The sequence below is a fragment of the Chinchilla lanigera genome, unplaced genomic scaffold, assembly GCF_000276665.1.
Source record: "Chinchilla lanigera isolate Chin_1 unplaced genomic scaffold, ChiLan1.0 scaffold00269, whole genome shotgun sequence".
NCBI classification, from domain to species: Eukaryota; Metazoa; Chordata; class Mammalia; order Rodentia; family Chinchillidae; genus Chinchilla; species Chinchilla lanigera.
Window position 1 is genome coordinate 16,739 of NW_004955670.1, and position 23,225 is coordinate 39,963.

General features: G+C 42.6%; 1 protein-coding gene and 1 pseudogene across 1 annotated transcript; both read right to left on the reverse strand.

Moving 5' to 3' along the window:
- Positions 1–4,043: 4,043 nt before the first annotated feature.
- On the reverse strand, positions 4,044–5,877 carry LOC102018791 (annotated as a pseudogene).
- Positions 5,878–21,430: 15,553 nt separating this feature from the next.
- On the reverse strand, positions 21,431–22,855 carry LOC102018455 (actin-related protein T1-like). The gene has a single exon (XM_005415068.1). It carries the CDS (start codon positions 22,672–22,674, stop codon positions 21,541–21,543), a length of 1,134 nt encoding a protein of 377 aa, XP_005415125.1. The 5' UTR covers positions 22,675–22,855; the 3' UTR covers positions 21,431–21,540.
- Positions 22,856–23,225: the final 370 nt, after the last annotated feature.

Consider the following 23,225-nt stretch of genomic DNA (forward strand, 5'->3'; position numbering starts at 1 on the left):
ACCTTGCTAAGGAGGTGCCCAGGGCTCTCTCCTCCCACAGCACACATACCCATACATAGCATCCAGAAAGGCACCATCTATGTTTGAAAAATGCTGCATTTTTCCCCCAACATGTGAAATCTATTCAGGCACAAAGATTAAACAAGCCCATATGGCATACCTGTACTGAACTGAATCACTGGGTCCCTTGGCCTCCCTACCCAGCCCTGCAACCCAGATTTGCCTTCCTCATTTTTGTGGCCCCTTCCAAAGCGGCAGTAATATTTGCTATTTTTGTACCTCTCTCTTGATTATATATATACAGGATGTCCACTTTGCATACACGTAGGGATTGTAATGCTTTGAACGAGTGGAGGAGTAAATAAGGAAGAAGCACATGAGCGAGGGGTAAATGTCACCAGAAGCATTAAGGGACACACTTGTAGGAGCTTGGCTGGACCACAGCTAAAGACTGCAGGGAGGCAGGAGGAGCCACATGGCAGCAAGGAGAGGGTAGACACCCAAGCTTGTCTGGTAAGGGGCAGCCTCCATGCTCCAGATCTCCCCAAGCCCTGTACTCCAGACAGCTTCCTGCCTGCCTGTGCCTGCCCAGAGCCCTGGCAACTTGAGAAACGCCTCACCTTTGTGGGCAGGAAGGTGAGGAAGAGGCACATCAGGCTCCTCCGCAGTGTTGAGGGATGTCACAGGGAACACAGCGAGTACAGAGGTGCCCTTTCTGGTCCTCCTCAAGAGCTGCCCTTGGGGCTGGGTGGAGCAGGCAGTTGTTGGGTTAGTACCATCTGAGGCTGCAACACCACATTACAAAATTCTGTGTGACGTAATGCAGCAGCACACACAGAGCACACGCAGACTCACACGAACAAAGGGATAGTTGGGTGGTGGTGGTAATTTGTTTTCTTTTTCTCTTCCTATTCACATTACAAAAGGAAAGGGCAAGGTCCTGTAGAACTGGCAAAGCAACTAGCAAACATTACAGAGATATTACAAGTTATAAAGGTTAGCTCAGCCCTCCCAGCTTTTACACATGGAAGGACCAGGCTGAGTGGGGAGGCTGGGGAGCAAGGGGCGAGCTCGTTCCATGGGACAGTTTGACTTCTTTTCTCTTCCCCATCCAAGGTGGATGACATCTTGCTATTAACAATAGGGTTTTCTGGGATTTCAGAGCCCCCGAGGACTGGTGAGTTCTCCTTCTTCCCAGACTGGCTTGCTACAGACTGCCTCTTTTCACACTATGAATAGATCAACTGCTCAAATCACACATTTCAGGTTTAACTTCTTCCTTTCCGAAGCAGTGGGTTGTTATTATAGTTGCAAAATGGCATCCTCCTGACTTCATCACCCTTATTCCACAGTAGTACCACAGTGCCCCCAAACAATGCCCCCCAACACACACTTTTTAAGGCCTTCAGATTTGGTGGATGACATTGGAGGCGGGGTGCAGAGGCATGGTCAAAGCAGCACCCATCCCTCTGACCTCACAATACACACCACAACTGACTCTGCTCCCCAAAACTGCTTCCCTAAACCACTTGTTAGACTAAGATCAGAACCCAGCCACAACTTTCTCAAAGAAAGGAAAGAAAAACAGAAAGAAGGAAAGCAGGAGACCATACACAAAAAGCATGGGGTGAAACAGGGCCTATCTCGAAGCAAACACGAGTGTTGCCAAAGTGCTTTCTAAAATCCAAGGAAGAGGGAGGCTGGGGAAAGCAGAGAGCACAGCAGCAGAAGGGAAGTCAAGAGAGGAACAGAAGAATGAGTAGACAGACATAGGAAGTAGCTTTTAGAAAAACAATGCCCACCCCAATGCACCAAAACCAAGGTTGGCTCACGCTGTGACCAGCCACAGATTACACCAATTTGGCCAAGATCATGCACACACAGGTGGCCCCGCACAGTTTGCAAAGACCTGAATAGCACAGGCGCACAAGCCTCAATGACCCTGTGAGTTGTAAGAACGGTGGGCTTTTGCTACAGTGTGTTTCAGGTGGAACTAATGCTGGGCACAGATGGTTTGAGCCCTGGGCAGAGTCGACAGTGATGCCCGAGTCCCCCATGGGGACAGTGGGACTCTAACATACCATGCCCTCGACCCACCCCTCAGCCCTGCCCCGCCCTCCCACTCACATCCTGAGCATAACACTCCTCCTGCCAGCTCTGTCCGGCTGGGAGGCTGGTGATCAGGGGCATGAGAGGGCCTGGGCCAGCTGACTCTAAAGCCAGCTATTCATTTACGGAAGAAACTGAAAAGAACACCCTCCCCATTCCTTCAAACCCAACTGGAAGAGAAGCACAGAATTTAAAAGCTCAACAGGCCACAAAAAGTGGAAGCAACTCAAGTACAATGTGCTAACGGGACACAGAAAAGAAGCCAAACACCCTCAAGGTCAAAGCGCTCTTGGCTTCTCGCCCTCCTCCTCCCTGTGGACTGGGGTGCCTGGGAGCCAGCAGCTCCTACTGCTGTCTGGGCCCAGGCTTTCCTGCTCCGCTCACTGGGTCTGGAGTCTCCAGGCCCGAGCTTAAAGGCTTGCCAGTATGACAGCCACTTCTTCCCCTGGCCAGCTCCCCATCCAGGGTGGGGTGTCTGTTCCCTCTTTCAGGTGTGGGGCACATTCACATCTAGGGAGAGACATTCACACCTTTCCCATGGACAGTGAGCCTCTCCGTGGGTTTCTTCCCTTTGTGACTGAGGCAGGGTTGTACGGATGAGCATTTGTTTGGCTGGTGAGATACAACATATTTAGTTGTTATGTCTTTCCATTTTGATAACCAAAACAGCTCAGTAGGAGTCTTGCTCATGATGTGGCTTGCCTCAGGTGGATGCTCCATCTACTTTCTTCTGTGTTCTCAGAAAGCTAAGGGGAGGAAGGGGCTCGGGATGGGTCACAGCTTTCTCATAAAGAGCCAGAGGAAGAAGGAAATAGTGCAGAGATCCCTAAGGGCTGGGGACTCCTGGGACCTGAAGACAGCTGCCAAAGGCAGGATGGCAGCAAGGAGCTGGGGAGGGGAAGAGCTAAGTGGCTCTGAGAGGTCTTCAGGGCCACGTGGACATGGCAGGGCAGAGGAAAGCAGCAGATGAACCGAGTGGTGGAAACAGAGCCTTTCCCCTCCCCAACCTTCCCCCAGCACACTGGAGCTGCCATTGCATCAGCAGGGACCCTGCCACCATCTGCAGCCTCCTCCGCTTCCCTCCTTGGCCTTCTCAGCAGGCAGCGGGAGGAGGGCCGCATAGTGTGGCTCTCACTTCTTCCCTGATGGAGGGCTGGGTAGAGGGAGGAGGCGAAATACGCCACCAGGTAAGTGAACAAAGCCATCGCACCCACCCGTGAAAATCAGGCAAATTCCCAGCCTGCAAAGAGGATGGGGGCCCTGGGGAAGGGACAGTGGCTTGGGATCCAGGTCACCTAGAGCCCCAGCAAGAGTCCAAATAGCTATCAGGTTTCTTTTTCTTTCTATCACACTTTTCTTTTTCCTTTCTTTTCCTTTGCACATTCCTCCCTTGACTTCATCTCACTCTAATTTGTCTTTCCTGGCTTGGGCCTCTGCTCCACCACGCAAGGCTCCCTTCACACTCAGCACAGGTAAGAGGTGAGGCTTCATCTCCCACGTGGGTGGGGTCCCCTGGGGCTGGTGACCCGCTTGTGCTTCTGCATGAGAGGCTGGGGCAGTACTCCACGCAGAGGGGTGTTTGTGGCTCTTGGGTGTGCTCTCATCCGGAAAGCAATGGACACAGAAGCCACACTAGTATGGGTGTCCCCTGTGTGCAAGCCCTGGTGGAGCTTGAGAGTTGGGTGGCAGGGGAAGGTGCCTTTGCACTGGTTGCAGATGTAGCTGTGCATGCCCATGTGGGTCCCCACGTGCTGCTGGAGCGCAGTAGGTGCCTGCGAGCGCGTCACACACAGCAGACAGAAGACAGCCATGTCCCTGCCAGTGTGGGTCCGCCTGTGTGTCTCCAGAGCTGCCTGTCGCACTGATCACAGACAAGGCTTTGGCACCCTCTGAACGAGCCAGTAGTGCATCCTGGGTCACAGACTACCCAGGCGCTAGTTTTTGCAGAGCTCGTCCCACTCTGCAGCTCCCTGTGCTGCTCCACCACCAACTTGCAGGAAGCTACACTCTGCATACACACTGCACTGCTCCCCGAGGGACCGATCCTCTGACTTCACAGGGCTTGGCTTGCTGAATAGCTCCCCCTGAATGAAGCCTTGGCACAGCAGACCCCATAGGTACAAAAGTCCAGGGCAGGCTGCACTTGCAGGCTCCAGGCCACCGGCAATGGCACACTCAATACCGCGTCAGCCTTGTGCTTGGGCAGCATAGAGAGATGCCCGGATGTTTTTCTTCTGGGGGAGCTGGGCGCTCCTGTGGGTGGGGTAGGGTGAGGGTGGTGGCTAGTCTCAGGTAGGGGTGGCAGCTGTTCAGGACTCTCTTCTCACCCTTAGTGCAGCTGCCTAGCACTGGTGATGACACTGCTTTGAGTAGGTGTCCCAAGCACCTTTCCTCCACCTTGTCCCCCAGCCCTCCTGAGTTGCTGGCCTCAGTGACCCCGGGGCTGTCCCGGCCAGGTACCTCACCGATCGGCAACATCTCTGTCTTTACCTCGGCCACTCCAGGGTGCTCCCCCACCCCCAGCCATCATCGGCTCCTCTGGCCCTACAGGGGGCTGAAGCATTCCCCGCAAGACAGAGGGTCCTATGGTCTGCAAACTGTGCACTACAGCGCTGGGGTGACTCATGGCTGAGAGACCAGAGAAGGTAGGGACTAAAGGACTCTGGTCCACTGTGGGCCCAGGGAGGCCTGTCCAGCCACATTAGCGTACTTGCTCTCACTGGAATGCTTTGAGAGGAAGATTTCTTGAGGTAGCCTTTCGGTCCTCTTCTTCCTTGGCCCCATCATTGGCCATGGTGACCTCTGTGCCATTGTCTTTTGTGATGACTTGTATCTAGATATTCCCCCAAAGCCTCATGCACTCAGAGGTGAGGCTTCTCAGAGGTGGCTGGATGTAGGATGTAGGATGTGTGCACATGGGTTAAAGGTGTGTGATAACTAAGTTAGCACGTTGATTGGTTTAGTGTAGCTCTGGGTGTGGATAATGGGAAGGCCCAGCCTAGGTGTGGGTGACACCAACCAGCACACTTGTAGTTCGGTTGGGATGAAAAGGAAAAGACGGTTCTCTACTTCCTGCCTATTACCTGCCCTGCTATGGACTGTTGCCCCTCTGCCACACTGGCCTGTCTTAGAGCCAGGCGGCTATGCACTGAGACCTGTACAAACTGTGAGTTAAAATAAATCTTTTCTCCTTTAACTTTGGGTGTTGGGTATTTTGTCTCAGCAACAAAAAGGTAACAAAGACATCTGAGACCTGCATGGTCTCCAGGACCTTCAGCCATTGTTTGTCCAGGTACTTGATCTCCAGGATCTTGGCTGTGTCCAGCAGATCATCCAGGTCCTCAGCCTTGACTTGCAGCATGGCTGTGTAGGCATACTCCAGAATCTGTTGGAAGGTCTTTGGCGAGAGGAAGTCCAGAGTGTAGTGCTGGCTGTTATGGTGGGAAAGAAAGGATCTCAAATCTCTCTCTCCTGTAGGCCAGTACTGTCCAGTGTGTGTGTAGCTCCTGGCAGCCCACCATGATGACCACGTTGCACAAAGTCCCAGTTGCATCTGGTTGGCCTTGCACAGCAACCGGTGGAGTGGCTGGGGTTCTGCAGCTGGATCAGGCCCATCTTTATCAGATCTGTGGTGCTGTCCTTGGCTCTCTTTCCTCTGGGCTCTTCATGGTTGGCCAGTGTGTGTTTTCTAGGTCTTGAAAGCCAGGCACTGCTGAGGAGGTGTGCCCGGGTTGTTAATTTTAACATATATTCAGTGAGTCTCCCCATTTTTTGTAATTATTGTATAGTATCCTCCATCACATTGACTTCTTAAAGACACAAAGGAAGTTAGATGTTGTAGGTGAAACAAGATAGAAATATTCTGTCCACTTCAAAACTTTGAGAAGGAAGATACAGAATGAGAAAACCATGGTGTCTTTCCTTCACACTCTAAAAGTCTCTATGTGCGCGCGCGTGTGTGTGTGTGTGTGTGTGTGTGTGTGTGTGTGTGTTTGGGAACTGAACCCAGGCCTTGACACAGAGCTACATCTCCAGCCCTTTTTAATTTTTGTTTTAATTTTGAGACAGGGCCTAAGTCCCTAGCTGAGCAGGCTGGGCTCAAAGTTCAATCCTCTCTTGCCTTAGCCTCTCAGAGTGCTGAGACTCCAGGACTGTGTCACTAGTCCAGGCTCTAAGAGAGTGCTTATAATTATTGTGGACATGAAATCTAAGATGTTCTGAATATACTACAATGTTCTATGTTATTGTAACATTCTTCATGTGCTCTTTGAAAGCCATCCCACGTTCAAAATCTACATGTTATAGAAAGAAGAAAAAATCCACATGCTGAAGACATGTTGCACATTACAGGATTGAGAACAAGCCGTAGTTGAAGGGTACTGGTTTGATCTGTGATGGGACTGAAGGGTGATTTGTGACAGTGTAGTTATGGGCCACCCAATTTACATATCATCAATTGAAGAGGCAGACTATAATCACTCTTACCTAATAAACATCCATCACTGGTCATTCATTAGCTACCTGTCATCTGCTTAGCTGCAGATCCTAGGATTGGTGAAAAGTTCAGATCAAGGAAAAAACCATAAAATAACGGTTAATTGCCCACTGCAAAGGACTTGCTAAACAGCAGGAGCTTACACACAAACTGAGAAGACAGTAAGATACTCCTCATTTAACTACTGAGTTCTGTTCCTAGGTCGTTCATTGAATTGGTTGCTAAATCAGGTATTGTAGATCATATGTACATTGCATATTCAAAACAAATAAACAGTCAAAGGAAACTCCAGACTGATGACTTTGCTTTCATTTGCATAGCTCTTCCATGCAGTACTGTAGTGTATGACAGAACATAAAACTACAGTACTGTACTATACAGCACAATTAGCAAAAATTACAGTCCTGTATAAATAAAGTTATTGTACTAGAAAAGACATTGATGCTCTATAATCAAGATGTACAGAAGTGTGCAAAAAAAAGATGGCTCCTAAGTCTGAGCAGTGTGTCATAAGCCCGAACAGTGCACCTTGGTTGTAAGTCTGAAAGTTGTTAAGCAGGTTGTTGAATGAAGAATGTCTGCGTAGTATATTCTTGAGAGAAACAGACAACAATTGAAGATATGTATGAGGTAATACAGTACAGATGATCCAACAGAAGCTAGGTATGAGGTAGTATAATATAGATGATCTATGGAAATTTACATAGATTCCATCTGTGAACTATCACTCTTCTTCCAATGTTGTTTTTTTAATGGAGCTAGTGATAGTAACCTAATAACTTTCTTCAGGGGACATTTTAAGATAGATGATCTAACCATTGTAAACGATTTGAACCCAAAGAGAAGGCATGGGGAAAGTACAATGAAAAATTTATCATAAATCAGGGCTGGTTTGGTTGTAATGGAGAAACATAAATAATCGTTTGTTTACTCACCTTTCATATTTAACAATTAAGTCTTTTGAAGTATTTGGTCTTTATTTAAATGGGGATAAAACAACAATTGCCCTGAAGCATTTAATGCACACACTATAAAAATCTAGAACGTAGTCCCAGCAGGATCATTGCGAGTTCGAGGCCAGCCTGGGCTACAAAGTGAGCTCAAGGCCAGCCTGAACTGCAGAGCGAGACCCTGTCTCAGAAAGATTAGAATATGTGTGTAGTACATCATGTCTGCATTAAGGGGCTGGGGATATAGCTCAACAGCACAGTGCCTGCCTGGCAGGCATGAGGTTGTGAGTTTGATTCCCAGTACCCCCCCCAAAAAAATTGTTCTAAATGTCTACATTCCATGTGGGGAGCTGTTACATGCACACAGCCATCTTCATTCCTTTCTGTTCCCTCTGCCCGCCCCCGTGCATCTCTTGTTTTCCTTCCTTTCTGTACATGTTTGTGCTACATATCATTTACATTCCTTGTGTGGAGTTGTTTCGTGTCTGTGACACATCTTAATTCCTTTTTTCATCCAGATTTCTTTCCTTCCCTCCAGCTCTTGATCCTGTTTTCCTTTGGGAAAGATCTACCTCCCTATGTCCTATTAAGTGTCTTTTACTTTGCTCTCTTTATACTTCAGGCGGGTAGAGAGCAAGGTGGGAGGCATCGCCATGGTGGACCTGAACTTGTATCACAATTGCTACAGTGATAAAATCAGCAAGGTGTTGGCACAAAAACAGACCTGAGGATCAGTGACAAAATAGAGGATGCAGAAATAGCCCCAGGTACATTCAACTACTTGATCTTGCACAAGTTTTTTAAACAAACACAGTGTCTGCGTTGGGCTAAAACTTTTTTTAAAAAAATGAAAGGAAAACAGCTCTAATGGTGCTCTGCAATAATACATGAGAGCACTGAATTATCTATTTTGTCAGTAATTGCAAAGCATTATTTGTTGAGAAAAAGAAAATGGCTTGTTTTAAGATTTTTCAAAAGTTCTAAAATACCTTTGCCACCAAGATCCAGTATAAAAATGTTCACCTCTTCCTTTTTTGATGAGATGGAGCATGTTCAGGGTGGTATGGCCATAAAGTTCCTTTTCTTAGTTAATTGTATACTTATGTTTTATCCCCTTCAGGGTGATATATAGGGATCTAAGACTAAATCTTCAACAGTGTTTTCATTACCGAGGAAGAGCAACCCATTTAAGGAGCTATGAAGTTCTAAACTATGTTTTGGGGTGGCTGAAAATAGCTGTCCCACGAACATTCCAAATTTAGAGTTCTAAATAATGTATTTGAGTTGCAAATTTTTCAATCTAAGGGCTATAATGTGTATAAGCAGGAACCGGAAATCTTTATTTAGACCTTCCATTTCTCCTTCCTCCCTTCTTCTCTTTCCTTCCTTCTTTTCATTTTGCAGCTCAAATAATGTTTTATTCATGACTAATGAAAATATGCCTGGTTAGCAAGATTCATTTGCTATCTAACAAAGAGAGGGCTTCCTGTAAGTAAATTCTCTACTTCCCTTTTAATGATCATTTATTTTTTCAGCTTTGTTGAAGTATGATTGACAAATAAATGTGTACATATTCAGTGTACGATAGGATATTCAGATATGCATACTTACTGTGAAATGATTCCTCCAGCCATGATATTCAACCTGACCATTACTTCATTCACATAGTTACATTTTCCTGGGGGAAAGGGATCGAGAATATTTAAGGTGTAGTTTCTATGCAACTGATAAACTATCTATTTTGCTAGGGCTTTTCTTACAAACTATCACAGACCACCTGGTTTAAGCAAAGTAGATTTATTTATCCACTGTTGTAGAGTCAAGTAGTTCAAGACAGATGTACCCACAGAGTGAATTTCTTCGGAGGACTGTGAGCAAAGGGTTTGTTCCAGGTCTCTCCCTTTGACATATAGATGGCAATCTTCTCCCCGTGTCTTCTTAAATTCTTCTCTTGGTGTGTGCCTGTACTCTAATCATCGCTCATAATGGATTCATGGTCAGCCTAAAGACCTCGTTTTAATTTAATAACCTCTTTCAAGTCCCAATCTCCAAATATGGTTACATTCTGAGGAAATTGGTTTGGGACATAAACCTATGAATTTTGTGGGGTTGGGAGACACAATTCAGTCAGTGTCAGTATCTAAGGGGTGTAGTGTGATCAGCCACTCACTGTGTATTAGGACTAATCTTTCTCTTAAAAATCATAAGAAAATTACTTCCCTAAAATTGTACTGGGCATCTGTAATATGACAAGAATGAGGATAAAAACCACAGAGTGGGAATTTTGTGAATAAATATGTTCCACATCATGATGGTTACTACATGGTGTTATTATTATCCAGGAATATCTCATAATTATACTGGATACAACTTTCAAAGAAGAAAGCATTTTCATTTGGCTGGATAAGCTTGTTCTAGCCATCCTTGAAGGCAGGTCAGCTTTTCTCTATGGTGGTTATGTTTCTTTGAAATTGTACTGTCTCCTTCTAGATATTTTGGTGCCATGTTCACCATAGTAATCCTGATTCCCAGGAAAATATCACTCCTTTGAAATTCACTACTATTTCATTCTTGTTTGACCCATTTCCCTGGTGAAAGTTGATAAATTCATAAGCACCCAGATTACACTTAAGCTCTATTCCAGTAAAAGTACACCGCGTCCAGCCTCTGTAAGGATACAGACGTGTCTCCAAAGAACCCGAAGAGCAAACGGGGAGAATAAAAGGCTACGGTTGTTTAATATTCGAAGGCAGAAAGTTTTCACAGTATTTAATCTGTCTCACAACTCAGTTTTTTGGAGGTTAGCCAGTTCCATAACCAAGAAAGAAGATGAAGTTTGCATGTGTGCGCGAGCTGAAGAAACACTTCGAATATGAACAAAGCAGAGTACTTCACAGCTGCTTATTCCATAGGGAATAGCCTGTCTGCTCCTTGCTCATCTTGTCAGCTCAGTAGCGTGGTGTCCCAAAGTTACACTGACAAATGCCTGTATTTCCCACTGGAAGGTGTCCCACTGCACTTCGCCTGAGACAAATAGCACGGTTGTTGAAATTTTCATGGCATCCTGATTTTCATAGTTGAAAAAAAAATGTGAAGAAATTATGCACAACACCAGTGTCAAGTTAAATTCTTGTGATTAAACCTAATCCTCCAGAAAGGAATATATTAGTGCTTGGCTTCGATATCTCTCACCAACTGGTAAAGAATCTTTTATGAAAGTCCTCCTTCAAACTTCTCTCAGAGATGATATGCTGCGTGGGGCTCCTCTTGCTGGCACTTGCTGTACTGGATTTCATTTAAAGAAAGGCTCGGGGATAGTAAATGTTTTCCAAGTAAGTAGTATGTATTGTAGGACATGACCTAAACACAAGCAATGCATTATCTGAGCTTTTCTTTAAAGATATAATATACCTTTATAATATAGAGATAATTTATATAATACATATATTTATAATTTATATGACTCCTTCAATGAAGTTATTAATATGTTACACACCTTGGAACTTACATGCTGCTGTGCATGCCACACAATACTTGTTATGTAAGATGTACAATTTTTAAATATCTGTGATTTTAAGGAAGTACAAATATTAAAAATATTTTGAAATTAAAATATTTGAGCTGTATGGAGGAGTATTTTAAACTCTAATGAAAAAACTTTTAGGATGTGTCATGTGCATGTACCAACTACCCAAAATGAATGTAAACATTATCCATCATAAACATGCAGTAAAAATAGCAATAATAACGCTACTAATAAAAATGAGGAGAGAAGATTTAGAGATGGAGGGAGGGAGGTGGGGGGAGGGAAGGGGACTGAAAAAGAATCAAGATATGTTGTGTACATGTACCTATTTACTAAGATGAACATAAACTTCATGTACTGAAAACAGATACTGACCAAATACAATAAAGAATAGAAGAGGGGCGGGGGATATAGCTCAGCAGCACAAGTGCCTGCCTGGCAAGTGCAAGGTCCTGAATTCAATTCTCAGTACAAAAAAAAAAAAAAAAAAGAATAAAATGAATTTTGGACACAGACGGAAAATACATGTATATAGTATTGGAATCAAGCAGGGATATATTGTAATTAAAGGAACGTTTAAATCAAAACAATTTCTGAGACTTGTTATACTTTATGGTAGATTCCTTATCAGTAAAACCTTGTGGGTATAAGACAACGATTATTTGCACTAAAGATATTAAATACATTACCAAATATTTACGTATCTATTCAGTAAAAACTAAACTGCTGGAAAAAATACAAACAAAGAAGACATTTGATTATTACTTTAAAAAGTTTTCCTTAGTACTTGTTTGCAGTACATAATTATTACTTCATCCTAGGGAGTTGGTATATGTACATAACACATCTTACTTCATTTTTTCAACCCCTTCCCATCCCATCCTATCCTTCCCCCTCCCTCTATCTCTTTGTCCCCTTCTCGGTTACAAAAGATCCATCTTCCTATTTCCTAAATAATCTACCTTTTATTGGTACTTTATTTATACTTTGGGTCTCTCATATAAAAGAAAGCATGTGATACTAAAGATTGTGTGTCTAACTTATTCCACTTAACATCATATTCTCCAGGTGCATCCATTTTCCTAAAAATGACTCAAGTTTCTCCTTTATGGCAGAGTTCTACTCCACTGTGTATACATACCACTTTTTCTTTATCCACTCATCTGTTGGCAGACAGATGTTGATCTATGCTGCTTCCAAGACTGAGCTACGAAGAATTCAGTTGTTATAAACATGGTATTATTGTTTACGTCTAGATGTCCCCGCAAAAGCCTCATGCAGCTGTAGAGCTTTTTCGGAGGTGGCTGACTCTAGAGCTTGTGTTTGATTCATAGTGCAGTGCTGGGAGTAAGGGTGCTGGAATTAAAGGTGAGCGATTACTGAATCAGTCCACTGATTGGATTGGCACCGCCCTAACCCTGGCAGGCTGGATGTTATATAAGGGACAGAAAGAGGCTTGTCTTTCTCTCTCCCTCCTTGTTTTTGCTGTCTTCTGCTGCCATGAACTGTTGCCCCTCTGCCATGTGCTACCCGGCCTTGGAGCCAGAAGATTAGGGACTGAAACCTCTACAAACTGTGTGCTAAATAAACCTTTCCCCCTTTAACGCTGGGTGTGGAGTATTTTGTCTCAGCAGTGAGAAAAGTAACTAAGACACATGGGCATTCATGTGGTACTGTAATATGACGTCTTTAATTCTTTCGGGATGATACCTAGGAAGGGAATAGCTGGTTGAAGTGGAATTTCTAGTTTTTTCGTTTTATGAAGAATCTCCATACTAATTTTCATAGTGGTTATATCAGTTTACATTCCTATCAACAATAGAGAAGGGCTCCTTTTCCCTGCAGCTTCTCCAGCTTTGTTATTATTTGACTTCTAGAGGATAGCAATTCTGCCTGGAGTAAGATAGAATTTCAGTGATGTTCAACTTGCATTTCTATAAAGGTGGTGCATATTGACAAGTTTTTCAGTTATGTACCGGCCACTTCGTCTTCTGAGAAGTGTCTATTCAGTTCAGTTGCCCATTTTTGACTGAGTCTTTATTTACAGGGTCTAATTATTTGTGTTCTATATATATTCTAGATTTAGTCCTCCATCTTGTGAGCAAAAATGTTTTCCCATGCTTTAGGCTGTCCCTTTGCTCTGTTGATTGCTTCTTTTGCTGGGCGAAAGCTTTTTAAATTTGACATAGTCCGATTTGTTGATTCTTGTTGTTCTTCTGCAATTGGGATTCTATTCAGATAGTTTTTGCCTATGCCTATATCTTAAACATTTACGCCTATTTTATCTTCCAATAGATGAACTGTTTTTGTCTTAATACTCAGATATTTGATCCCTTTTCATTTTAACTTGCTACATGGTGAGAGATATGGGTTTAGATTAACTCTTTGCCATGTGCATAACCAGTTTTTCCAGGATCATTTGGTAAAGAGCTTATCTTTCCTCCAACCTAATTCTTTTGCCTTTTTGTCAAAGATCAGATAGCTGGTGGTGTTTCTGCATGTTCTGTTCTGTTCCACTGATCCACATGTATGCTTTTGAGCCAGTACCATGCCGTTTTTGTCACTGTGGCTTTGTAACATAAGTTGAAATCTGGGATTGTGATGTCTCTTGCTTTCCTCTTGTTATTTTATGGTTCCATGTAAATTTTTGGTCTGAGTTTTCTTGTCCTGTGAAAGATTTCATTGGTACTTTGGAATTGTATTAAATCCATATGTCAGTTTTGGAAGTGTGACCATTTTGACAGTATTGGCTCTGTGTGCCCAGGAGCAAGGGATATCTTCCCATTTTCTGATGTCCTCTTTCATCTATTCTTTCAGAATTCTGTAGTTTTCATTAAAGAGGGCTTTCACTTCCTTTATTAAGTTAGTTCCTAAGTATGTAATTTTTCTTGAAGCTGTTATGAATGGTTCTGCCTTTCTAAATTCTTTCTCAGTTCATTACTGGCCTACAAAAACGTTATTCATTTTTGTACATTGATTTTTCTTCTGTTACCTTGCTGCCATGGATTTTCCATAATGGCCTTTTATAGGCTTGAGTATGTTTACTTACATCAGTACTTAAGTACAGAATGCTACTGGCCTTTGACAAGGGATTTTTTCCTGTGTTCATTTAAATTACTGTGATTCTGTACTTCATTCTATTGATATAGTATATAATAGCAATTCATTTTCTAATTTTAGAAAACCTTGCATTTCTTAGATGAATGCTTACCTTATTTGTCAATGTCAAACCTTTGTCTTTATGAATTATCTCTGTTAGGGGTTTGTTCTTTGTTCCATTTATTTCTATTGGAGCTGTTATTCCTTCTTCCTCCATTGTACTATTTATTCCTTTTCTGCTTTTCTGCTTTGTGAAGGCAGAGAGTTTAACTTAGTAATTTCAGCTTGTTATTTTATAATGTAGGGATGTATATCTGTAAATGTTTTAAGGTTTATTTTGGCTATGTGTTCCCACTTTTGGCATTTTCTATCTTCCTGTCCACTTATTTAAAAGTCCAGATCAAGATACAAGTTTGTATAAATACATCTATAAATGATTATATATATCAATACACCCAAAATATCTGATTATTATGTATAACAAACATAATCCAGTAAAAAAAATAATGTATAATAAAGTAATTTTCAATTTTACTTGTGGTTTTGGACCCATAATTTATTTAGGAGTTCTTTAAATTCTCTATAGTCATGGAATTTCAAATTTTTCTTATGGATTTATAAATTATTTTCTTTGTTTTCCATAAAATATATTTCATATGAATTCAATCTTTTTAATTTTTTGATTTTTGTGTCTAACATATGATCTCTTCCTGAGAATGTTCGATGTGTACTTGAAAATAATATGTCTTCTGATGTTTTCAAATGTAGTCTTCTACGATTGCTATCTTATTTATTTTATAATGTTTTCAAATCTTATTTTTAAACCTGTTGGTCATCTGTCTAGTTGTTCTCTTCATTATTGAGTATGAAGTATTGAAATTTAACTGTTATTATTGATTGTTCATTTTGCCTTAGATATTGTTGTTCTTCCTTGTCATGTATTTTTGCCTCTGTAGTTGTTGTTGTAGTGTGCATCTGTATAACAATAGCTATGTTTTCCTGATATATTGACTACAATTTTTAAAAACAAATTTTTCGTAGTTTTTGTTGCCTGGTGTCATTATGTATATTACATTTCTGTTCTGCTTTATTATAAAGGTCAGAGACAAGAGGCAGAGACAGAGAGATAGAGACAGAGTCTCATTTACATTCCAAAATATTTGTGTCCTGAAAGTGTACTTTTAAAATTAGATATCTGCATTATTTTTATCCATTCTGCCAATTCCTTTGTTCACATGTTTCTTCTCAAGTGGTCAGATGATTATTTATTCACATATACTAATTACTTAGTACCGCAGAATGGGGTATACACATTTCCACAACTGCATACAACCCACAGTGATTGCATCCAACCACATTCACTTCCACCATAATCCTGCTGCAACTTCCTCAATCCCCACTAATCACTATTCTACTTTGAACTTCACACTGTTTTAGTTCCCAGAAAAGAGGGAGAACATGCAGCACTTGTCTCCCCTCATCCTCCAGCTTGTTTCACCTAGCATAATACCCTCCAGTTCCATCCATTTTGCTGCCAATGAAAGGATTTCATTTTTAGGGCTGAATAATATATTTATTGTGCATATATGTGCAATGTGTTGTTTACCACTCCTCACTTGATGGACCTCGGGTTGTTTGTATTTCTTTTTTTTTTTTTTTTTTTTTTTGGTTTTTCTCCGGTACCGGGAATTGAACTCACGACATTGCGCTTGCCAGGCAGGCGCTTTTTGCCGCTGAGCTAAATCCCCAGCCCCTTGTATTTCTTAGTTATTGTAGAAAACCTCTGTAAACAACATGGAAGTATGGAGGTCTCTGACATACTGACTCTGTTTCCTTTGGATATATATCCTGGAGTGTATAGTTGGGTCATTTGCTAGCACTATTTTTGATTTGTTGAGGATCCTCAATAATGTTTTCCTTGGCGGTTGTGTTAATTTCTATTCTTGCCATCAGTATAACAATTTCTTTTTCCACATCCTCACCAACATTTATGGTTATAATTATTTTATAATAGCCATTCTGAGATTGTTTCTCATTTTAATTTCAATTTGCATTTCCCTGGTGGCCAAAGATGAGAATTGCTTCATATGTTTATTTTCCTCTCATATTTTTTGAGAAACGTCTGCTCATATCATTTGCCTATTTTAAGTGGAAATTTTATTTTCATTAATGATTTGAGTAATTTGTGTATTCTGGATATGAACACCTAGATAAATGGATGGCAAACATTCCCTCACAATTTATAGATCATCTCTGCACTCTGTTGATTTCTTTTGCTGTATAGAACCTTTTCTTTTGATGCAATGTCCTTTGGCAATCTTTGTGTTTCATGCGATTTAGTGTTCTTACCCAGAAAATCACTGATTTCACTGATGTCTTGAATCATTTCTCTTTTTATTTTAAAGAGAAAAAAATTAAAAATAACAATAAAACAGAGTTTCAAAACAAGTTAGTAGCCCGGCACGGTGGTGCACGCCTGTAACCACAGCACTCCGGAGGCTGAGGCAGAAGGATCGTTGCAAGATCGAGACCAGCTTGAGCTACAAAATGAGCTCAAGGTCAGCCTGAACTGCATAGCAAGACCCTGTCTCAAAAAGACTAAATACATACATACATACAAGTTAGGACAGTAACAATAATTAGTACATTGCATATTGTTGTCTACACAGTAGCTATTCAGAGTACAAGATGTAGGCATGAAATATTGTCCAAGCAAGATTAGCACAGATCTTTCTTTCCAATGAACTAAGAGAAAATAGCTGTATTACTATCTTAACTATCTTGTGTATATATACATTTTTTCCCCTTCCTTCCTTTCCCTTTTCCCCTCTTAAGTTTTCTTCTAGTTCTTTTAAAATCTCAGGTCTTACATTTAGCTCTATGATCCATCTTGAGTTGATGTTTGTACAAGGTGAGATATAGGCGGCAAGTTTCAATGCGCTGAGCCTCTGTGGTGGATTGACAACTGGTGGTCAACTTTTAACACACAGCTGAACTGAACCAGCATGGAGCTGGGAATGGGGCGGGGGGCACCTGAGGATTGTTCCTGGATGCATAAGAGGTAGAACTGGACAGGAAGAAATTTAGAAGCTGTTGCAAGGGCCTGGGAGCTGTTGGAAGCTGTATGTTTTCCTAGAACAGCTTGTCACACTCGTTTTCCTGATGAACTCAGCTGCTCTCATTGTTGAAGGAGCTCAGGACCTTCCTGTTGCTGAGAATGGCTATAGTTCACTTTGTGGGAGCTCTGGTCCTTACTTTGAGCATCTCATGCTGACTCTGGAGGGAAAGACGGTGCACTGTTCAGTCTCCTGGAGAAGTCTGTCATGTTGGCTTGCCTGATGGGAACTCGGCTGTTCTTGTCACTGGAGGAGCTCAGGACCTCACTGTCACTGAGGATGGTTGTGGTACTTTTCAGGGAAGCTCTGGTTCTCACTTTGAGAGTGGCTTCCTGGCTCCAGTGCAGATCCCTCAGCCCACTAGCACAGAGCCTTCATCCCGCTGGCGCAGATGTTCTAGCTTCCACCGCTGACCTTTGGGTCTTCCCAGCACAGATCCCTGAAACAGGCCTGCGTGAGACATTGCTGTGGGCTCTCGGTCTCCAGTTGGATTCAAGGGGGGCATTGTTATGGGCTCTTGGTCTTCAGCTGGACTCATGCAGGACATTAACATGGGATCCCGGCCCTCAGCTGGATTCTTTGGTGTTTACTGCGTGGACAGATTTCCTGTACTCTTTTTTGTATATGATTCTTTGGGTGACTGTTACAAGATAATCCTATAAATTATGTGTCCTGTATTGTTCCCCTTGCAAAACCCCAAACTACAACAAAATGGATATTTAGTTTTCACAGGACCATTTGTAGAAGAGTCTATCCTATCTCCAGTGTATTTTTTGGGAACTTGGTGAAGAATCAGTTTCATGTAGGTGCACTGGTTTACTTCCAAGATCTCTCTTCTGTTCCAATGGTGTATGTGTTTGCTCTTATGCAAATGCCATATTGTTGTGGTTGGAATTGATTTGCAGTATCCCTTGAAATGAAGTGTTGCAGTGTTTATAGTTATGTCTTTTAACATGAGGTTGCTTTTGCTACTTGAATCTTTTGTGTTTTTATATGAATATTAGGATTCTTTCTTCTAGTTCTATGCACAATGCCATAGTTACTTTGAAGGAGATTGCATTGAATCTGAAGGTTGTTTTCAGGAGTATGACCATTTTCACAAAATGAATTCTTCTACTCCATAACCGTGTCTGGCCTCTCCAAATTTTAATTTCCACATCAATTTGTTTCAACAATATTTTTCAGGTTTCACTGTAGAGGATATTCATTTCCTTAGTTAAGTTAAAATGAGGGACATTTACTTTCTGGTGGGTATTTAAAGTGAAATTTTATTATTGCTTTCTCAGCAAATTCACCTTGGTGTATAGAAAATCTCTCATTTTTGTGTTGATTTCATATCATGCCATTTTGCTGAATGCATTTATCACTTCTAAGAGTCACTTGGCAAAGTCTATAGATTTTACTGCATATAGATCAAATAATCTGCAAAGAGGGAAATTGGATTTCTTTCTATTCCTATGCCTGTAATTGCTCTGGCTAATTGCCCTGGATAAACATAGTTTTTCAGACTGGAGAGTGACATGGTCTAGACCAGGATGTGTTTCAAGAGCCTCGTGCACTCATTGGTGGGGCTTTTAGAAGGTGACTGCACCATGGGAGCAATGTAACTGACTTGCTTTTAGGAGATGAGGCCCGTTTGGAAGAGGCGGTTCACTAGGGGCATGACCTGGAAGGAACACCTCAAGTCATGAATACTTTTGTTTGTAAACAATTCGGTTCACAAACAAAAGCATTTGGCAAAATTTTTGTTCCATACACAAATTCCACATCATGAGACCAACACAACTGTGGCCATCTTCCCCTTACCAACACAAACACAAACCCAGCTTCCCCCAAATTGTAAAACAAATTAAGCTTGTAAACTGAGGCACCACTGTATCTCCCTCCCTGGCTCCTCCCTTTACTCTGCCTCTTAGACACCATGACATGAGCAGCTTTTATCCAGTATGCTCCTCTGCCATGAGGTTCTGCTTTGGAGCCAGTACACCACGGGCTGGGTTTCAGTTGTGCTTTGGTACCATTTCTTTTTATCCCTGTATTCCTCCCTTTTAGAATGGAAACATTTACACTGTGCCATTGTATGCTGGTAAAGTTTAACTTTCTTTGTGATTTCTAGGGACTGTTCACAGCTGAGTTTGCCTTGAGTCTCAGAGGAGACTTTCAAACCTGGATTTCCAGCAATTTGGAAACTGTAGACTTTGGCAACTCTTGGAGATGGACTAAACGGATTGTGTATAAAGAGATGCACATGAGTCTTTGGGGAACCAAGAGAAGAATGCTATGGAATAAATACAGTGTCCCCACAAGCCCTTATGTACTCATAGGCAGGGTATTTATAAAATGCATGGGTCATAGGTTCGCAGATGAGTGGGCTGTCAGAATGTGAAGCCTGATCTGAAGAGGCTGACCACTGCTTACATGACTTAGGAGGTATATTACTCTCCCTCATTCCTCACTCCTCTCTTTGCTTCCTGGAAACCCTGACTTGAGCAGCTTTCCTCCACCATACCTTTCTACACTGCTTTCTTGCCATGAAGCTATGGATTAAAACCTTGAACCAGCATCAACTCCTCCTTTTTATCATGGGTGTCTAATATCATGTCCAAACAATGGAAAAGAAGACACAGTTTCGTACCAAGACAGCTACTGGATCCTCTAGCTAGCCAGCATGCAGATGTCCATTATAAATTCTTCCATGTCTCTCCGGGAGACAGCTATTAAGGCTCTTCTGACTCTGGGATCTTATAAGCCTACCTCACAAATCCCTTGTATAATCATATGTATAATTGGTATTGAATCTGTTTCTCTATTTAATACTAACTCATACACACATAGTTGTCTTTTTCCTTATTTTGAATGAAATAATTCATTTTTCCCCAATAAGTAGGATGTAAGCTCTGGGTCATATATTGCCTTAATTATGATAAGGTATGATGTCTCTACACCTAACTTGTTCCTGGCTTTTATAAGAAAGAGGTGTTGAACATTATCATCAACTCTATCAAATATATACAAACATAGCAAGGTTTGCATTATACTAACTTATAGAGAGTGACAATTTTCATGGTTGTACTCAAGCTAGCAATATGACAACACTCAACATGGAGTTGGGAAGATATGTGCAAAGTGTCATTTTTTTAGATGGTCTTGTTTCATTCGGGCTGATATTCATGTGTCCTTTTGTGTGGATTCATTCCTGCCTTTCCTTCTGAATGCAGTCCTGTTCTTTCCACCCACCATATACAACTTGTATAAACCTCATGGTGTTTATTCTTTGTACTTTTCTCCAAATGCTTACCATAATACAAAAATGTACAGTCAGTTATATTTATCTATACAGATAAGCATAGACATAGAAATATGGGAGAAAGTGTCATTGTTTTGTTTACCATCATAGATTGTATTACAATGACTTCTTTGTATTTCTCACTTATTGCTCACTAACATTTGGGAAAGTATCATGAAATTAATGAGCAGAAATATTTCTACATACATTACTCAACACGCACTTTTTCTCAATCATTAACTGTTCCCAGTAGTCTACCTCTAGCAAAATGATACTGTGACTGTTTTGAAAAATAAAAACAAACCAAAAAGTACAGGAACCCAATGGAATAATTATTAATGCTCTAAATGGGAACAGAGACCCTGAGCTTAGAAACCCTGAAACAAGTCCTGTGACTGATGCTCATTTCCATCTACTTAGCAGCCTGATATCCTTTCAGAGCAACAGCCCTTTTTGCTGAAGAAAGCCCAACCCAGTCAAATGTTTTGTTGAGACGTGAAAGTGGGGCGGCACTCCTGCTTTGCCCTCATTTCTTGGCCTCCACACACGTTCCTTAGGGACTGTGTGTCTCTTGTGCAGTGGATCAATCAGAATCACCAAAGATAGTAATATAAAATAACCAGTATTGGCTCCTAATGAACAGCTTCCAAATAGGAGACTCAGGTTCATTTAACTCCAACCCTTGCAAGTGGACACAGGGTCAATAAGTAATAGAAAGTTTTCTGAGGAGAAAACCATTTAAGAGCTCATGTAACAAGAATGGTGGCTGAGAAGCACGTAAAGATTCCTGATATGGAGCAGAAAGTATTCTGGAGGTATAAAGAACAGACTGAAGCCTGACATGGGACAGCTCCTTTATTGAACTCTCAACCAAAGTCCCAGGGAGGAGGTCACCTCCTACTGCTGCTACCGTCACAGGGCATTTGGAGATGTCCTCCAGGCCCCCCGTCCAGCATCTTCTAAAAGCACTTTCTCTGTACCACAGAACTCCCAAACTCCTTGAAATCTGCAGAGGTGACCCACATTTGCTGGAAACTGCTTAGGGAGGCCATGACAGAGGCACCAATCCACGTAGAGAAACATCTGTGAGGAGAAGCCGTGATCTTGACGGGGGTCCCTTCGGAAGCCACATGTTCCAGTTCCTTCATGAGCCTTTCCACCAGCCCAGGGAACAATGTGGAGCCCCCAGCTAGCACAATATTTCCAAAAAGGCTCCTTTGGATGTCCATATCACACTTCAGTATGCTGTTGCAGACCATTTTTGAGAGTCCCGGGTCGTGGATGTCCAAAAGGTCAGGAGAAAAAAGTACCTCAGGCACCCAGCGCAGACGATCTCTGATGTAGATGACATTCCCATCTGGCAGTCTGTACTTGGTCAAGACCTTCTTCTGCCTCCTGTGTGGCGTTTTCTTGAGCTCGAAGGTGACATAGCACAGTTTCTCTTTGATTGCTTCCCCCACAGCCTTGTTAAGCAAGCAAGAATAAGTACATCCTTCGGCCAGGAGGAGGAGCGTGAGATGCTCTGTGATATCCCTCCCTGCCACAGGGAGCTTGTAGACTGCGTGAGGCAGAGAGGAACCTTCAAAGACGGGGACGGTGCAAGTGACCCCTTCCCCGCTGTCCACCACCACGCCCGTGACAGAGCCACAGGCGGAGAGTGCTGGCACCGCATGGTTGCACAGGTGCAGGGCAGGCACGCTAAATTTCTCAAACATGACTTCAGTGGTTTGCTCACGCACCTCTCTTGGGTTCAAGGAGGGTTCAGTCATCAGTACTGGTTGGTCACTGGGTTTAACTCTCAGCAACCGCTGGAAAAGGTATTTCCAGAGTTTCTCCATGTCATCCCATCTTGCTATTATTCCACGCTCAACAGGGTAGTGCAAATTCAAGGCTTCACGCTTATACTGGGCTTCCACTCCTACGAAGTATTTCCTCTGACTGGTCCTTGATGAGGGTATATTCAATTTAGGGTGACCCACAACAGAGTTGATGACATGACTGGGAACAATATCGCTACACAGTCCCACTCTGCAGAGCCCGGAACCATTGTCAAAAACCACTGCCGGGCTTTCCAGTTCACATGGAGTGGACATGTTGGCATGCGGTCTCTTGCAGCTCACACAATAAAGAAGACTTGAGCCACTTTGAAGGACAATAGGTCCCTCTGGAAAAACTAAAGCCACAGGATTCTGAAGTTCTCAAGCTGCCTACCTGGTGAAGCTAGCAGGCTATTCCCAATCCACCAGAATGACCTGTCCTTGACCCATGAATGCTGTCTCCTTTCTGGAGGCCCAGGGATTGCTGAGGCTATTTCATAGCTGGTTGCCTGCTGTGTCACAATGTAGCCAAGGCAACAATTTTCCCCAGTTGGTGTCAGCCGGGAGGGACCCCTGAGCCAGGAGCACAGCCTACTTCGTGAGATATGAAGCAAACACATCTGTGCACAGCTATGACCGATCTTAGAAACCAAAGCAGAAGCCTAATTTAGACCAAACAGAGGCGGTAACACCGTGAGCCTGTCCCAGACAACTGCCTTCTATGCTCTGCTGAGCTGCTGCATGTCCATGACACCCCCACAGAAAAAAGGGCCCTTTCTTTTGCCCAGGGGAGGAGCAAAGCATCAGGCACAAATTCAGGTTTAAAA

Excerpts from the sequence above, each read along its gene's own strand:
- LOC102018455 (XM_005415068.1), bottom strand. The coding sequence starts at position 22,674 with ATGTCCACTCCATGTGAACTGGAAAGCCCGGCAGTGGTTTTTGACAAT.